This window comes from Solanum pennellii, chromosome 4 (assembly GCF_001406875.1).
Source record: "Solanum pennellii chromosome 4, SPENNV200".
In the NCBI taxonomy this organism is placed as follows: Eukaryota; Viridiplantae; Streptophyta; class Magnoliopsida; order Solanales; family Solanaceae; genus Solanum; species Solanum pennellii.
Window position 1 is genome coordinate 4,222,835 of NC_028640.1, and position 19,497 is coordinate 4,242,331.

The window sequence follows — 19,497 nt, forward strand, 5'->3', positions numbered from 1 at the left end:
CAACACTTCGTCCTATATAACAAAATTGATCATACCACTATTTTATAAAACTTACATTTAAGTGTTGATGATACCTTTTTGTTACACAAAATATCGAATACAACCCTTCACTTTGTTCATATCACATCAATACAATATATATTATCGATTTTCTTAGACTAAAAATAATAAATAAAACGATAATTTTACTATTAAATTTCCCACACACCATTTCTCCAATAACACGTGTCAATAAATGCCAGCTTCAATTACACGTCATACTCCTAGTCATTATTTGTACATATTTTTCCTATTTTACCCTCCACCCCCAAAAATATAGCCTCTATATCCCTTCTCCTTATATTTGTCTTCCCCCACTCTTTCTCCTTCCATATCTCTCCATTTTCCCCCACTCTCTCTCTCCCTATCCTAAAATATTCCCTCATTTTCAAATTTTGCTAAACAATTTCATTTCTAAGTCAAAGTTTTTGCCTTTTTCTTGGTGGATTTTGATCTAAAGTTCTCTTTTTTGAGGTTAATTTGTTGAAATCTTCGGATCTGTAACTGGGTTGTGAAGAATCTGTTTTTGGGGTTGTGGGAGTTGTTGATTTGGTGAAATTTTTGGATCTGAAAGTGGGTTTTGAAGATTCGTTTCTGGGGTTGTGGGAATTTTGTATTGATTGACTTTTGGATTTCAAGTTCAGATTTTTTTTCTCGATGTCGTCAACGTATTGGTGTTATAGATGCAATAGGTTTTACAGAGTATGGAGCGAGGAATCGATTACTTGTCCTGATTGTAACACGGGATTCGTTGAAGAAATTGAGGCTCCGACCCGATCCACGTTGTCCGGGTCACGGCGTCGGCGTTTCCCTCCGGCGGTGATGCAGACGGCAGCGCGGAGTACGGATCAGTCTCCAGCTTCGGGTTATGGTTCTGGGTCAAGTCCGGGTGTTCGTAGGAACAGGAGAAATACTGGTGACCGGTCGCCGTTTAATCCTGTGATAGTCCTTCGTGGTTCTACCAATGGAGGTGGTGCGGGAGGGGAAGGTGGAGGAGGCGGTGGAGGAGGGGGGTTTGAACTGTATTATGATGATGGAACCGGGTCGGGTTTGAGACCTTTACCTACGAGTATGTCTGAGTTTTTACTCGGGTCGGGTTTCGATAGGCTTTTGGATCAGCTTGCGCAGATTGAAGCTAATGGTATTGGAAGAATGGAGAATCCACCAGCTTCAAAAGCTGCAATTGAGTCATTGCCAACAATTGAGATAATTCATTCTCATATTGTTGCTGAATCTTGTTGTGCAGTTTGTAAAGAAGCATTTGAGTTAGGCACTGAGGCCCGCGAAATGCCCTGTAAACATTTATACCATTCAGATTGCATACTCCCATGGCTTTCGTTGCGCAATTCGTGTCCAGTTTGTAGGCATGAATTGCCCTCAGAGAGTCGGGATGTTGTCGATCCGAATAGAGCACCAAGCGAACAGAGTGAGCAGAGTGTAGCAACAAATAATGAGGTGGAAGAAGCTGTTGGATTGACAATATGGAGATTACCTGGTGGTGGATTTGCTGTTGGGAGATTAGGTAGGAGAGGTGGGGAGAGAGCTCTTCCTGTTGTATTCACTGAAATGGATGGTGGTTTCAATAATAACAACAATAATGGAGTTCCAAGGAGGATTTCATGGGGTTCTAGAGGAAGCGAATCGCGACAAAGTGGTGGCTTTAGGAGGTTTTTTGGCAACTTGTTTTCGTGTTTCGGTGGTATTGGTTCATCAGGGTCAAGCTCTAGTTCAGATTCTAGGATAAATCAGAGCAGAAGTAGTTCAATGTCATCTGTCTTTCTTGCTACAGCAAGAAGACGCAGAGGCTGGGGTTTCGAAGCTAATAATGGAGTTAGAAGATGGTAACTTGAGTACCGGTGGACGCTACAAGTTTATCATCATTGTAAATACACTGGAAGTGAATGCTGGCTCTTCAATGGCAAGCAAGAATTTATTTTTGATATTTATTAAGATGATATTCATGCAAATGAATTGAAGATCCTATAGCAGGGGAGGATGACATTGGAATATATTAGTGTAAGAATTGGCTCCCTGCATTGTAATTCTTCCTTTTTATTCTTTTATCTGTAGTGTCTTTTAAATTCAGCCCCGCTTGTTCGATAATTCTATTGGAACTAATGAAGCTTTACATGAATTCTCAGTTTCTTGTATCATGGCTTCTTTTTTACTTGGAAATTCAGGTACGTCCCACAATAGGGACCCTGCAATTAGTCTTGGCTTGATAGTTAAGAGACTTGCTTTTGATCATGTAATCAAATTGGTCATTGAAGCTTATAAATAGTATGTTGTTGTTCCTTTTAGCAGAATTCTCTTTGTTCTCTACATTTTGATGTCATTACTATTGTTGATTGTTTTTGGTGGTTCATATGATTAGTACGATAAATGTTGAACTGTTGTATTCTTGGTGTTTCGGTTTAGGAGAGAAGTTTTTAAAGTGGTGTCGACTCATAGGTGATAAACTCTTGTAAGCATCAGTTACAGGCTTACAGCATGGAAAGGTGAAATGAGGTCGAAATAGCAGGCCATGTTATTGTATACTCTTGAGTCTGATGGTAACATAAATTAACCGACTGATAGATATGTTGATTTGCTTTTTGAAAGTTACAGGTTAACGATAAGTTAAAGTGATTTTGATTGATAAAATGAGCCTATGGCCCAGGGGGGTTAAATCTTGTGCAAAGTGGGAACTTTTTGATAGGTGTTACATAAGAATCCATCTGTTGATAAAAAAAAAAGTGCCTTTCAGTGGTGAAATGCATGCTGATGTAGCTCTAGCCTTCTTGGCAGACTTTGTAGACGTGTATTCAATGAGGAAACTTCTTCAGGCCAGAGGAGTGTTTCTAGCTCAATCTTCCTGGATATGAATTATAAGTGGAGCTGGGTATCAATTAGAATACTTTGAGAAAGAGAAAAGAGGCTAAGTTGAAAGCGCCCTAGCAACGTTTAATAGGATGGGACCTATAATAGTCTGGTGTGATTATCATTTCCGTTATTTCTTTCTCTATATTGCTTTGAAGTGTTTTTTCTTGAGCTAAGGGTCTATTGGAAACAGCTTCTCTACCCCTAAGGTAGTGGTAAGGTCTGTGTGCGCTATACTCTCTTTAGACCCCACTTTGTGGGACTACGCTGGATATGTTGGTTGCTGTTCTGTAAAGTGATCCCATTTGGGATGCTGGCAGAAAACTAATTTGTAATGACAGGGTATAGCTAAACTCCGTGATCTCTCCATTTCCTATAATATAGTTTATAATATGAGTGATTGTTCACGTTCTCCTTTGTTCAATTTCTTAAGGTGGAAATGGTAGGTTTCATGTATGGCTAGACGTGGACCATCAGCTGCTTTGATTAGTTATGAACTCGATGTGAAGTGGATTCTTAGCCGTATGATACATCTTTTGGCAGAAATGAGGCTTCCGAAAGACATTCTGTTTTGTTGCGAACAGACTGCCTCTAAGGCTCTAAATCTTGTACTATTTGTTATCGCTTATCTAGCAGATTGTCCGGCTATTAATTGATGTTTTCGTCTTATTCCTGGTGTGTAACGTGTGCTTGTATACTGAACCAAACGTGTTTGGCTCTTCCATTAGTGAGTTAAATGCTTATGTGATTGTCATTCGTGTTAACAGTCTGCACTATGCCATGTTATGACAAGAAACTGGGATTTTTGGGACATCTACACCTTTCATTTGGCCATCAAGTGGATCTGTCTCTTTTGAATGAAACATACAGAAGAATACATGGCTATTTGACAACAGCCTAATGAGTTCTTTGGACCACTAGTTGGATTGTGTTTAAAGTTATAGTTTGAGAACCTCAGCAAGCTCTTTTAAGATTCTAAAATTGGACCTGTATAGCATATGGGGTCATCTAGGCTGAGTGGGGTTGTAAATTGTACTCTGGTGATAAATAAAAAGAAAGTTTCTAATGGTGGAATGAATACTGTTAAGATGACATTGAAGAACCTCTGAGAAGAAGCCATGTGTTGGGGACAAATCTTCTTGGTTAAGAAAAGAAAAGAGGCTGGTTTATAGAGCACTTTAGTGATTTATTAGGATGGGGGGACCTATTAGTCTAGTGGGGCACACACTTTGAGAGTGTGGCGTAGTGATCAATAAAGTCGGTTCACCACGATGATGATGTCTCAGACTTTATTGAACGGTCTTACCTGATACACGTTGTTGGTGGGAGGTGATAGATATTCTACGGAGAAGTGTTGTGGTGGGGCAGTGAGTATGTTTTGGTGCATTACCTATCTGCTAAGAATAAGAATTAGTTCTTGTTTCAAGTGATTGATACAATATTTGTTTTTTAAAGTGATTCCATTGAGCATGGTGGTGTTGTTTAATAGTTTGTGATGACAGGTAATGAATGATCTAATCAGAAAGGTTTCTGCAACTGGATCTTTCCATATTCTGAGGGACCTGCTAGCCTGCTGTCTGCTTAGCTCAATTATATGTGGCCTCTATTGTCCTAATACACACTCAGGTTTGTTCATTTTTCTATGAGATTGTCATGAGCTGTGGTGGACCTTTGGTTAATTGTATACAATCAAATTATAGTAGTGGAGATCATTTGAGGCTCTTTGCTAAAGGACAGAGATGACCAGAATTCTGATAAAAGAAAGGGAAGCGTAAGGCCGGATGTCGTTGAGCATTTGATTTTATATCTCCTGTAAGACTCAAAAGTCGTCGTTGGATGTTTTCTACATTGTTGTTTCGTTTTCTTGATATGGAAGAGGACGATTGGGTGCAAATCTTGCGTATATACGCCATTATCAACTGCATCGCGTGGCGTTTGAGTATGTTATGTTTGAGAAATAAGCTAGCATTGGAGCTATTTTCGGTGAGAATTTAGCTCAACTATGGCATTTGGGTGGGAAAAGGTTCATATAGGCAAATATCGATAAGTTGTGACTCGTGAAGATTCATCTAGTCGACTTCAATTGACTTGATATCAACCATGGGCGAAGCTAAGGGACGTTAGGGAATTCATTCGACTCTCCTTTATTGAAAATTTACATTGCGTCTATGGTTAAAATTACTTATATGTTATATAGTGGACATCAAAAAAAATTGATATGTTTGCGTTCACTTTTTTGTATTTTGAATTTTTATAATATAATTCCCATCTCCCCATACGAGAGTTGTTCATTATAAACTAAAAAGTGGTTAGTTGATTAATGATGTTGTAAAATGGCATATAAATGATGAAAGACTCTTCAAATTTTTGCTTAGGTGACATGAATCTAACATTCCACATAAAAATTAAAAAAACTTGACTTTCTAATCATATTGTTATTTATATAATTTGGTGAATAAACTCTTGTGAGAAATAAAAGATCTTTTGGACATTATAAACTTCATTTTGGTTTATATAATCTCTGTTATTATTAAGAGCATAAATTAAACATCTATGGAATGACAAATCATATCAAAAAGTTTTGAGAACGTGTCATGTGATGACAACAAATTTAGTTTTCTTTCGGATTCTTACAGCTTGTTTTTGCTAATTAAATGGAAATTAAGGGGCCCTTAAATCATGGGATTTGTCTCTTCTTAGTAAACATTCCCAAGAATAAGTGGCTAAATTTTGGCATCTTAAATTAATATTTTTGGACCACCACTCTTTTTGTTTCAATGAATAATACGAAAAGCTTACTCTAATTTCATGACAGAATGATAATTATTCATATATTTATCAACTTTGTACTTTGGAACACAGTTTCGTCCATTGCCTTTTTTCAATAAAATTACAATTACTCTTATTTTTTTGTACATGGTTTCCCAATTGATGGCCCAATATTATTATTAGAGTTATTATTAGAGTCTGATTAATTCGGAAAGTACTATCTTCCAATGATTCTGTATAAGATGATAAGAAAACAAAGGGAATGTCTTTGACCGTTAAAATGAGGTAACCCATTCCAACCATTTTGGCTATCATAATGGTAACTTATAACGATATGAAAGCTTAGAAATATCAAGCAAAAAAGCATACGAGTTTAGCATATTTAACACCATCAGGTATTTCTATACGTCTGAGTATATGCTACTAGTATATAGTATGTAAATATATTATAAATGCGTAGCGATTTTTACTTAGCTTTGCCCTTACCTTTTCCTTTCTTTGCTTCAAGCTTGGCTTGGATACGAGCAGCTGCTGCGGCCTTAGCTTCTTCTCTCTTCTTCTTCTCTTCCTCCTTAGCTGCAGCTGCCGTTTCTCTTTGCTTCTTTAGTTCCCTGTTGCCGACAATTGTTTGGTCGAAATTCCATTTAGTTGCTTCTTACAGAGAATAAAACCATGTTTTTCGAGCTAACAGAAAGAGAGAGATCACTTACTCCAGCCTAGCCCTTTCATCTGAAGCACTGCTGACACTAGAACCTTTACGTGGTCTACAAGCCACCAGCTCAACTTCGAAAACAAGGGTTGCCCTGTATTAAGATGTTTCAAACTCAAACAATTAGATTACCACAAAGAACACCATCCCACCCAGCTCGAAACATTGATCGTCTGTCTTGCTACCAATCAACGTCATGTTGCTTTAACATGCTAGGAGTGCTGGAATGACACGGAAGTTGGTCTTAGTGACTAGATGAGATTGAAATGCTAAAAAGGGTGCCCAGGTAAGGTGAAGTCAATCTGCAGAACCCTAGGCTCCCGCTATTTAGTAGAGGGGCTTTATTTTGCACGGTTCAAAGTGGATCCCTGATCATTTTCCTAATATAGAAACATTGTTGTTTTTTCTCCCCTTTCTTAATACACGTACGAATGTTGGGATTAGGAGAAGCCGAGAATGAGCACGAATTCTCCTCTTCAGTTTAAACCTCATAATGGAGACAAATCCAAGATTTGAACTTAATGGTTTTAACTTATGTTCTAAAAACTAAGCTCATCATACTCCCAAAATTACGAATTGTAGTTTAATGTATGTTCGTTTTAATGGTTTGCATAAACATATCTATGTTCGGTGTCAATCGCACCTGAGGGTACTATCAGCTATTTTATGCCAAGAGACGCTTGCTGGATGTAAAAAAGATTTACAGGGTTAACTTACTCAGGGGGGATATCGGGTGGGGACCCAGCACTTCCATAGGCATACTCTGGCTTGCAGGTAATTACAGCTACTTCACCAACCTGGAAGATCAAATTATAAAAAGTTGAGCACTAATTTAAACTCAATGTACAACCACCGCAAGTTAAAGATATCGACCTTCATGGTCCTCAGTGCAACATCCCAAGCCTTAATAACAGAACCAGTGCCTATCTCAAAGGAGAAAATTGTATTGTCTTCACGGGTAGTATCAAATACTTCACCAGTATCAGCAAGAGTGCCTTCATAATGAACTGTTTTGTTACCAAAAAAACAAAAAGAAAAGATTAATATGCCGAATCTTGACTAAGATGTAGCTATTTCCAGTACTACTAAAAAGAAATATGCGCTATTTAGGAACTGAGAAAATGTGATTTTGAAGATGAGATAGCTGAAACAAGACAGATGGTACGGACAAAATGGTCATTTTCAATATGGGGATCACAAAACAGAGTTCTTAGCTTAAATTACTTTTTCTTTATATGTTGCCAGAGGAGAATTTCACATGATTGTGATTATTTCTTAAACAAAAAGCATCTTCCATTATACTTGAGCTCTTGTGCAGGCACTGAGACTGCACTAGTAGTGCATAGGTCAATCCAGGGACAAAATTACTTGGTTTTCTAATACAAAATATTGGTCGGTGTCTATTATGTCATCACAAGCATTAAGGAGTAACAAAATTTATAAGCTTATGTATATAAACATGTAATTTCCAGTTCACAAGTGGAAGAGAACACTTCAAGACTTCTTCAGGTAAAAAAAGACCTCAGATTATGAGTTTGTCTCAAACACAACTTTTCTCAAACAGATACGCTTGTCAAAATCTAATAATGATCACTCTCAAATTAGGGATGGTATACTATTACGGATTTTGAATTATCCGATGGACTTCATGACGATGGAAGTAGAATAGCTGGAGCTCCCAATTGAGGCCTAATTTATAGCAGTAACTGCATTGAATGTACTAACAATGACTTTTGAGGAATTATTGCTTCAAAATTCAGATCTTTACACCTCTTTTTATCCAATTAAGTCTCTGAATTTTTCTTTCTTTGCCATAAACTACGTTCTTAAAGTATTTTAACCTCCAAGTTTTAGAAGAAAGAAGGCCTATTTGCTTTTCAACATCAGCATATCCCAGATCTTGAATAGCTATACTTTCTCTATTTACCCCAACAAGTTAAGCAATATGTTTTGCTTTCCTCTTTGATGTTACAAGGAGCACCCATGCCTTGCAAAGGGGCAGTAACTACAACACTTTCCCCTTGCAAAGAATTGACATCTGTACACCCATGAAGTAATGGTATACACATCTTGTTCTCTTAAGGTTCTATGATTGTAGAGGTTGGATTATTTAAAACAATGTTTGAGAGAGTGATTATTGAGCATACCAATGAAGGAAGACACAACATGTATTTACAGTCTCAAACAGCATGGGTGAAGGATGTAATGGCATGAGAGATATAGTTACACGGTAAAGGCTCATTATGCATTCAAGTGTTATCCTTATAACCATACAAGTTAACTGTTATAAGAGATGTGCCGAAAAGTAAATGAGAAAAGTGAATACAACATAGACGGACAACACAAAACAGAAAGAAAGTAGACATTTTATGTAAAATGTCAAAAGCAAGCTTTGTGACCCATACCATCAACAAGAGGAAGACTCTCTGAGGGAGCAATAGCATCAGGTTTGGATCGTTGCACAATTTTTTTCATAACACCTCCATCTCCAGTTAAATCAATTGCATCACCCATGTTATACAACTTTTCAGCAACCTGGCTGGTAAAGAACATCGAGTCAAGTCATCAGCAAAGGATGTTATTCACATTATATAAGCAACTAACTGCATAAACCACACAAAAAGGGGAAGGAAATGAATGGGAATGTTATGAGAAGGAAATAGTTAAAGAACAATAGTTTTGTTCGGGTAAACTGCATTATGGGAGAAATTTTTTTTTTTGATAACCGAAAAATCCGTCTTTGACCCGCCCTTTTGGACCAATCACAGCCTTCTAACTCGGCGGATAATGGGCCCACACCCCTCTACCCTACTCCACTTAAATAACAAGCTTCGTTTTGCATAGTGTGGGGCTTGAACTTGCGACCTAAGCCACAAATCCTCCACCTTTTGTCACTCGAGCTAGGTCTTGGGGCACATTATACATCAAAGACGTATTTTCACTAAATATGCAAATGTCCTAAAACTGAACCAGCTTTAAATCATCAAAAAGAAACTAGACCAGCATAATGAAGAATGGTAGGGCAAAAGAGAGAGTTCCGTAATACTTTATGTACGATTAATGGGCATGGCTGGAACTTTTGAACTGCAAAGTTTCCATATTTCTCTTGCCAAGCCTATAAGAACTAGACTACTAGTTCGACCAATAATTATTTCTTTCAGCATTTTTTAACTTTTCCCCTTTTAATAGTTATAACGTGGAATTAGTTGAGGTGCGTGAAAGTTGGCCCAGACACCACGGTCATCAAAAAAAATTATAACATTGAAGTTCAGTAATGAGACTTCTTTTTCCTTTTTTGTTTGAATTTTTCATTTTAGATCATTCTTTCTGACCTCCAAAGAAACTCACAATCCTAGCAACAGACCGCGGATAAATTCTCAATGTGTACAAGTTCCATGCAGTCACATGGACTCCTTGTTGGGTAACCGACAAATTCCAGAGAGACAATGATGCACAATTCGAAATTAACTGGGTAATGAGCCCCGCCCTCTACCCTTCTCCACTCAAATACCTAGCTTTTGATGCAATCACGTGGACCCCTTCTCACCCATACATCCCACAATCTGACCCCCACTTCACAGCTAGCCATATAAGTGAAGACGAGTGGGAGTTCACAGCTGGGAATGTTTATATGATTAATATATAATCAAAATAAATAGGATTTATCACTACTGACAGCTAATTATATTGAATAATCTTTTACGCAAGTCAATGGAGAAACTGAAATTTCGTTCTCTTTTCTTTTGGAATTCTCTCTCGTTTGCAGCCAATAATATGCCGACTCCAGGAGAGTTCATGTGCCTTGTTGCCCCGGATGATCAGCCCATTTTATATCATAACATTCCTTTTAGAAGAGTGCTGCCTTAAGTTGCCCCATTTTGGCACATAGAGGCGGCTTTCGTAGAAAGGTTTTTTGGCAGCTCTCTGTCCACTCTCAAGGACGGTTCTTCTTCAACAAGTAAACCTAGAGATAATTACACAGATCTAAAGCCTCTACTTTGATACATGGAAACTCTGCCATAGGCCTTTCTTTGTTGAAAAGTTGAAACATAATTTGAGAACTATACACGTCGTTGTTTGAGCTATCAAGTGACTTGCACAAAATGTATCCTAATAACCTCATTTCTACAAAGTACGAATAATACACCTAATAAGTACTATCTAATACTACTACGCCACAATCCCCCAACTGGTTGAATTCGGTTATATGACTCGTTCATATGCATTCTGATCTACATCTAACATTGACATGCCAAAAATATTTATCTTTTTACAGAGAAACCAACCATCAAATCTCTAACAGTCAACAGGGGATTGAAAATTGGTTATTCCTTCAAAAAAAATTTTTTAAAAAAAAAGCAGATTAGAACACTGTCAGAAGCAAAAGTTGGCACTGCAAGTTCACATGTAAACATAGACACAAACGAATCCAATATTCAAACTTTATGAGTTCAACCTTTAAAATACTTAGCACTGAACTCATTGTATTTCTAAAATTATGAGATTCGACCTACTATCTGTTACAATTTGGTAAACTTTTACTAGGTTCAAATGAATTCGCAAGTAAAAGTAGCTACAATTTGAGCCAAATTGAACTTAGACTACACCACGTAATTCAATTCACAGTGCAAAAACCTTGCAGTCAAATTAACAATTTGTATTCTACCATTAACAATATAATGCAAAAAAAATGTTAGGTTTTTCTTCTCAGAAGACAAAAAGAGATAACTTACAGTTCAATTTCGCCGGAGATTAAAAAAATTAAACGGCAGAGGGAAGTTACTCCGGTGTCATCTGAAATTGGACGGCAAAATCAATCGGAATTCGGATCCCAAATTGGAATCCAATTGCTTGATGTAAACGCAAACAAGCTAAAAGAGGAATATGGGCTTGAAATCCATAGGCCCAACTCACAATATTGCCAAACAAGGTAAAATTAAAGGGAAAAATTTTATATATGGTAAACGGATTTTATGAAATTACATTTTGTGGGTATAGTTTACATAATTACATTCTATGAGTATAGTTTAGTTTGTTAGGTGACTCGAAATTTGTATAAAACATTTTTTTTAATTAAATTTATACAAAAAATTATTTTTTCAATAAATGGTAACAATAGCACAAAAGATGGTAACAATAAATCACATAATCCCATGATTTAAGTAAAATATTAAAAATCAAATATTTTTCTAAAAAAAATTCTAAAGCTATAGAAAGATAAATACCAATTCAAAATCAAATATTTTCTCAATTTTTTTAGATAAATCTATGAAACACTCAGACATGTGTGCGTGTGTGCGTCTGTGCGTGCGTGCGCGTGCGTGTGTGTGTGTGTGTATTGATTATATTGTATATATTTGAGAAATTGTATATAATTTTTATACAATATTTGTGTGTAACTGATTTTGTGTTTTAAACTGTATATGACCATCATAATATGTATTTTTTAATTTTTTTGAGGTAATCTATTTGTATACAATATTTATTATGTTTCTATTTTTTCTTTTATATATATATAGAAATTTGTAGAATGTACAATAATTTTGGTATATATATTACAGTTATATATGTGCATCTAAAATTTCATGTTTTTTTTAAAAAAAATATATTAAAGATTAAACTGATTGTATAATAATCATTTGTTAATTGTATATATAATAAGCTTGAAATCTGTTTCTACATTTGAGTGTGCAACGTTTATATATACAATATTTTATTAAGGTCCGTAATTTTTTGTATATAACGACGAATTTGTATAATGTATTATAATTTTGTATATGTATTATAGAGTGAATTTAACAAAAAAAATTTATACGAAATTAAATAATTGTATACAAATAGATATTGCCTCATAAGACTTTGTATATGTTACATTAATATACAACCCACTATATACCTAACTTTAGTAATTGATATACAACTAATGGAATATACAATTAAGAACTGTTTCATAATACTTTGTATATATTACCTTAATATATGACCCAGTATATACATAACTTTGTAATTTGTATATAAATTACACTACCTGATGTTCCCGATATTCTTCAGATTTGTCCAATTTTGATGAGGCAGATTCAATCTCCTCTGAATCAATGTTTATGGCTTTTCTCTTACTTCCACCTTCAACAATCTTAATGCCGCTAGATTTCGCGTTGTTGATGACTTTATGAATTGCCATGGGGATATTTTTTTTCATGGATCTCAATTCTTCAATGGATTGTTCAACTTAAACTTGTTTATGTTTTGCCATAGACTCTATATTGACCCCAAAATCCTGAGTTAAACCAATCGAAACGAAGGTGGATTATCAACAACATTGACATGCAATGACATACCTCTCGTAATCCTCATAGATGGAGATAAATCATCCATTCTGATTTTGAAAGACTTGTAATATGATAAGTAATAAAAAAAAATTAAAAAAAATATGAAAAAACTAACAATCATACTACATATACAATTGTTGTAGAAGGAATCAAGAAGAAAAATATTGAAAGCCATGAATTTGGCGGTTACCTGCGAAAAGTGGAAGAACATGAAGGTCAAAATTTTTCCAATGGAAATTCAAATTAGAAGGGTACAGTAATTTTAGGAAAAGATATGGAATGAGAATATGAGAGATAAATTTGATTTTGAATAAAATTATGTAAAAATCTTTGATGACTATTTTTATCCAGTATACAAAAAGGTAGTGGGTCCCATTAATTATGGCAAAAAAATTAAAACTGTATTTACTGACCGTAAATAAATTAAACTATACCCTTATTAACTAATTACATAGGGATATTTGCCATCCCATGTAATTTTCCCAAATTACTATTGTATAGATTTATTTTTTTAAAAAAGGAAATTTTCCCAAATATCTACTATAATAAACTTAATTATGTTTCATAGTTATAGTTTGCATATTTTCGGGTTGTAACTACAATTTAACTTGTCTCAATCTGTACAATTCGAGGGTTAGTATAATCTGCGTGTACATTTGTATAATTGAGATATTTTTGCATACACTCAAAATTACAAAGTTATACAAACACAAACTGAACTTTACACATTTATACAAACTATATTATACAAAATTTAAACAAATTCAAATTATACAAACGTGTGGATTATATAAACTCAAAATCCATGTATTTATCACTGAATGTTGATCGCAAATAATAATTAACTAAATTTATAATTGTGTTGACTTAATCGTGTAATATTCGCTTTAAGAATCACCAATATTTGTTATGGAGGGATAAGATCCTTCTATTCTTAAGTTTGGACCATCCCTCGAGCTTTGAAAGTAAAAAACAATTCGATATGAGTGTTTCTGCCCTATTTGACCTATTTTTTGAAATTTCAAGATGGAAATTATTTATTTGTCTTGGAGAAAAAAATAGTATTTATTTGTCAACTATAATATCTTAAACATGGTATTTTTTAAATTTTGTCCCACATTTTTTTAATTATTCTTTGTAAAAGTATTGGAAGTCATTCATCCGTCTAAAAACAATTATGAATAAGTTCCAAATGATCAACAAGAGTTGTAATATAATGATAACTATTTATTTATTCTTAATTAGGTGTCTTAAGTTCGAATCCGAATATAAGATCACTTTTATTAAGAAGCTCTATACCCCCCTCCCCAAACGTGGCATATCCCTATATTTTATAAGTAAATGATTTAATCCGTCTGCCTACAAATCAAAGTGATTTATAGTAAGTGTATGCTCACTCGAAAGTTTAAAGAACTTTCCTTCATTCACTTCATGAGAGCCTCACAAGAAATATTAAATTTCACTTAGTCGAGTCCCAATAAAAATACTAAATATCAAAGAAATCCCAATAAAAAAAAGACCAAATGTCATAGGCCAATTGAAGAAAGGAAATTTTTCAAAATGTCAATATTTTAGCATTTAAGAGGACCCATTAGCAACAATTTCAATATTTAGTAAAAATGTCATTTTAGTTTGTTATGTATCATATTTATGTTTTTATTATTTATTTTTATTTAAAGAATATAATTACTTAATAACAAAAAGGAGAAAATTAAGGGGGGAATATTTCAAAAAAAGGCAAGCATCCTTAATTTTCTCATCAGTTACATTTTCAAATAAAATTTAAATTTTGATTTTTTTTTCTCCAGAATTTTGACCTTTTTAAAATTATATTCATTCCACAATATATTCTATTTATATTTGTTATAGTTTTTAATTAGTTTGTATTCATTCCAATAGGTATGCCAAATTTATCTATATAGTCATTTAATAAATATATTTGTATTTTCATATATTTTTTCCCTATATAGTTATTTTTTTCTTCAAAAATCCTGTATGTATTCATTTCAATATGTATTTTATTTGTATTTCTATTTATTCTAGTTTTTATTTAGAATTTTGTATAATAATATATAAAATACAAAAAATTAGTATGATGAAAAAGTGAATGAAATATAAAATTGAAAAGAAATAATTGAATATTTGGTGTACTCATTCTTAAATAAAATACATAACTAGTTGACATACCTTTAGAATAAATACAAATTAGAAAAAAATGTCAAATTCAGTTGACATACCTTTATTAGTTTGTATTCATTCCAATATGTATGTCAAATAAAATGTAGCTATTTAAGAAATACATTTGTATTCGTATATATTTTTCACTGTGTATTTATTTTTCTTTTCAAAATCTTGTTTCCTTTTCTAAGTCGTATTCATTCCAATATGTCTATTATTTGTATTTGTATTCGAATACAAATAAACTAATAGAAAGTTGTTCTTCTTATAAATAAAATACATAACTAGTTGACATACATTTGGATGAATACAAATTAGGGACAAATACAAGATTCATAAACCATGCAACATGAAATTTTTAATAAATACAAATATTGATAGTATACATAGTGATTTGAATACAAATTAAGAAAGCATACCAAATTCTAAAAAAGAACTATAAATACAAAACAAACTAATAGAAAATTGTTCGACAACTATCCGATCTTCGTCGTCTTTTTCAAGATCCTCACGAGTAGACAAAGATTCTACATTTGCGTTCTGAATTTGAGGAAGGTTTTGCACACCAATGAGTCTTGTAAATGTTCTTACCCTCTTTCTTCCCTCATTTTAGCAGCGGATCATACATTATACACTATTTGTTAAGTAATAAATAAATTAAAGGATGAAAAATCACCAGAAATTGGTTGATTAAGATGAATACCTCTAGTAAGCCTCTTGGATTCAGCCATTGGAGAGTAAATCATAACGGAAATTGAAAAATATAAACAACATTTTTTTAAGATTTAAATAAAAATAAAATTAGAAAAGAAATCTGAAAATAGGATAAAGATTAGAGATACCTTAATCAAAGAGATTCTGGTTGATTCAATTTCGTATTAAAAAACAACCAAAATATATGGCAAAAAAATATTTGCAACTTGAATGTTGGAGGAAAATCAGAAAAGATAACCATGAGAGAAAAAAAAAATTAAATGGGAGAGAGAATTAACAATTTGAAAAGATAAATATGAGAGAGAATGATTTTTTTTTTTAAAAAAAAGAATATATAGAATTAATTGAAAAAGAGAGATAAAATAGGAAGAAAATTGGGACACATAAATTTTCTAAAATAATGACATTTTTGACATTATTGCTAATATTTGTAAAGTATGGATATTTTTACGAAATATGTTATTTATTTTGACTAGTTTACTAATTTTTCCATTGAAAGGGAACCAATACATATTTAGTCTAGGAGGCTTTACAATAAGGTAATTAGGCAATTAATAATCAATATCATTTTGGACCCAATCAACTTGGTGACTCACATCCAACACCTTTTGTCTAACAAAAAGCAACTTAATGGGCCATGGCTCAAATAATAGCCCACCAACTCATTTATGAAGGATGTTACACACTAACCACAACAATCCATTATATATACAAAGGATACACTTGTTCGACCTAGCGATTTTGATCCACACAATACATCAAAGATATATAATTTCATAACATACTTATATTTATAGATATATATATGTATTTGTATATCTAAAATCCTAGTTATTACTGCGCACTCATACATATACACATAATTGACTACACATACCATTCAACCTCTATTTTTAAAACGTAAACATCGCAAACATATATATACGATTGACCACACATATATACTATCAACAATCAGATACTATATTTGCATATATATTTTTTTCAATTAAGATAACATATTATATGCGCGTAAACTAATATATTTTGGTATATTTTGAAATCAAGAAGCTAAAGATAAATAGAACCCACAAGGCATTGTCAATGTGAACAAACAGGTCTAGTAACAGTAGAGAGTGACTCATGGATTTTACTTCCAATTTTTAACTTAGTTGGCTAAAGAAAAAATTTCACCTATCCAATCATAATATATTATCATTATTGGTATACACTCGATGTATAATAAAAAATAAGCATATCGATAGAAATCGAATATTAAATAAAAAATAAAAAGATATATATTTTTCAAATAAAAATAGAACTTTTCTTTGATGGAAGAAATAGTAAATGTTTAGTCAATAAAGCAAACTATATTTATTGCAAAATTGGCCCCCCATCATAGTCCATTCATGTTGGGGTGATTTTAATACATTGACCACAAAGTCTTTAATTAATACAATGCATAAAACATAAATAAGAATTGAGAGTTGCATGTGCTCAATTAAAATCAACTTTCCATTTTAGGCTATAGTTTTATTTGCTCATTTCCCATAATTTTCTTATAACTAGGTAATTTATCAAAAGTCACATCTCATTTTCTCACCAAGAAAGAAAAAATGAAAGAAAAAAGAAGAGGAAATAGTGACCAACAACTCGTGTTGCTAAATAATAAAAATTGATGAATAATTTTATTTGACGATTAATTATTTTATAAAAAATTATAATTATGAGCTATATAACAACAAATATCATAGACGTTAATTAGTTTTTTCATTTAATTTTATTTGTTCACTATTTCAGAAAAAAAAAATAGATTCACTTTTATATATCAAGAAAGAGATGATTATTTGTTTACATATTTTATCCTAATTAGTCTTAGTTATTTATCTACCAAAAAACTTTTTCAAAACCTAATGCTCTTATGCATCAATATATGAGAAATAATTAACTTATACACTAAAAATGAAGTCCATGAACTCATACTCTTTATTAAACGTAAATATTTTATATATATATTTTTAAAAATTGATATAATATTATCTACCGTCTACAGATAGCCACGTTATAAAAATATTAAATAGCGCATTTGATAAGACGTTAGTCATACTTAAAAAATAAGTCACGAAACAAGTTATATGATTCAATGTTTTTAAAGAAAACATGTTGTATTATGTTTGTTAGTATCTTTTTTTTATATATATGAAATTGATATAATAGTTGATTTGCAACTTATATGCTATTAAGAAATTTGTATATTATTCTAATAAGAAATCGATTGCTAAAACCTATGCATAAAATAATGAATAAGTTCTCCCATAGTTTAATTAATTATGTATTATTAATTAATATCTTCTTAACCATATGATTTTTTAGAAAATCAAATCCAAATTAAGATAGCTTTAGCAAGTCTTCACTAATAATGACTCGTGAAGATATTCCAAATTTAATTGGTGTCAATGAGTCATCAGTCTTTGTATTATTCGAAACATTTTTTATAATTTTATAAAAAAATTGATCTGTCTGTTTCAATATGGTTCTGGAAAAATCGACTTCCCATATGATAGCATAGAAATCTTTCTTAAAAAAATAAAAACTTTCATAGTGTTTTTCTTTTTATTCAAATTAAGAAATTTACTTTCCCCAAAACAATGAACTTTCACTTAACCAATCTAATTTGTTTTATAGGTAAGGTAAAAAAAATTTGTTTTAGAGTTATTGACTAAAATTATTTTTTAATTATAATCAAATCTAATGTAAATTTTTATATTATTTAAATGAGCAAAAAAATCTTTATACTATACAAAAATAACAAGAATTATCCTTCAATTTATTTTTGTTTAATTGTATCAATAAAAAATAATTTGATCATGTCTTGCCACGACGAGAAGATCAAAGTTTCCTAAAAAGAATAAGGAATGGATAGAAAATGAATCTACCATTCTCGAGATTTAAATTTTTTATGATGTCAGTTTATATGTTTGTATGATCAATTAAATTTATTGTAACAATACATACATTTTGAAATATTTATACGAAAGGTTCCAATATTAGAAAGATTATGAAAAAAATTATTTTAAAAGTACTACGTCCAACTATTTAGAGATTTTCTTTAGTAAAATATTTAGGGCGCATGTACTTTATATACAATACAATTCACATTTTATACAATGTACAGAAATATTGAAAATTTAGTGAAATTACATAGGCGTTTAGTTATGAAAATAAAATAAAGAATTATTGTATTCGAAAAATTAAAGTTGGAGTAGTATTTGGCCATATTTTTACAAGAATATTTAGAAATTTTGAATATATTTTGTCTGAATATGATTTAAATCCTCAATTTCTAAAAAAAAATCACTTAACTTAGACTACCTTAACCATGTGTACATATATTCATTCAGATTGACACATTTAATTTTTTGTTGGTGGCGTGATTTAAAAAAAAACGGAAGGATCAATCTTGCAACTTTTTGGATAGCTCAAATATGTTTTTTGTTCACTTATATAACACAAGAATATACTTTAAGTTTAGATCATACTTCAGAGATGATTTTAGCTATAAAAAATTATTTTTATTATAAAAAATACCAAAAAATTATTAGCTTGACACAGCGTAAATATGAATTTAATTATTCGTTAGGTTGTGATTTTAAAAGAGGATTGTAACTTGGATCGATATATCGTATCTTTTGTTTTTTGTAGTGTAAAGTTCTCACAACTCTTGTTTCGAGTACGTAGACTCAACGAAATCTTGTTAAAAGTTGTCATATCATTTTCATCCTTTTTACTCTATTGTATGTAATTGAGTGTTAGTTAAAATCATCTAGTGTCTTTATAATAAATAAAAATAAAAATTGAGGATAAAGTAAAGAAAATTAGGGAATGGGATGAATTATGAAGTGATGAATCAAATTCCCATAA

General features: G+C 32.2%; 2 protein-coding genes across 5 annotated transcripts; one reads left to right on the forward strand and one right to left on the reverse strand.

The window, feature by feature from the left end:
* The first annotated feature begins 344 nt into the window (after positions 1-344).
* LOC107018270 (probable E3 ubiquitin-protein ligase RHC2A) lies at positions 345-5,129 on the forward strand. Of its 3 annotated transcripts, XM_027916382.1 has the most exons (3): positions 345-2,055; positions 4,401-4,524; positions 4,599-5,129. In XM_027916382.1, the coding sequence occupies exon 1, from the start codon at positions 697-699 to the stop codon at positions 1,882-1,884; it is 1,188 nt and encodes a 395-aa protein (XP_027772183.1). In that variant the 5' UTR covers positions 345-696; the 3' UTR covers positions 1,885-2,055; positions 4,401-4,524; positions 4,599-5,129. The 3 variants fall into 3 exon arrangements, with proteins under 3 accessions (XP_027772183.1, XP_015074190.1, XP_027772184.1); XM_015218704.2 differs by having other exon boundaries at positions 4,401-5,129; XM_027916383.1 differs by lacking the exons at positions 4,401-4,524; positions 4,599-5,129 and adding an exon at positions 3,332-3,662.
* Positions 5,130-5,948: 819 nt separating this feature from the next.
* LOC107015899 (peptidyl-prolyl cis-trans isomerase FKBP20-1) lies at positions 5,949-11,266 on the reverse strand. Of its 2 annotated transcripts, none has more exons than XM_015216328.2 (6): positions 11,110-11,266; positions 8,782-8,915; positions 7,250-7,383; positions 7,094-7,173; positions 6,378-6,470; positions 5,949-6,278 (listed from the first exon to the last, which is right to left on the reverse strand). In XM_015216328.2, the coding sequence occupies exons 2-6, from the start codon at positions 8,888-8,890 to the stop codon at positions 6,134-6,136; spliced, it is 561 nt and encodes a 186-aa protein (XP_015071814.1). In that variant the 5' UTR covers positions 8,891-8,915; positions 11,110-11,266; the 3' UTR covers positions 5,949-6,133. The 2 variants fall into 2 exon arrangements, with proteins under 2 accessions (XP_015071814.1, XP_015071815.1); XM_015216329.2 differs by having other exon boundaries at positions 8,782-8,911; positions 11,110-11,262.
* Between the last annotated feature and the right edge of the window lie 8,231 nt (positions 11,267-19,497).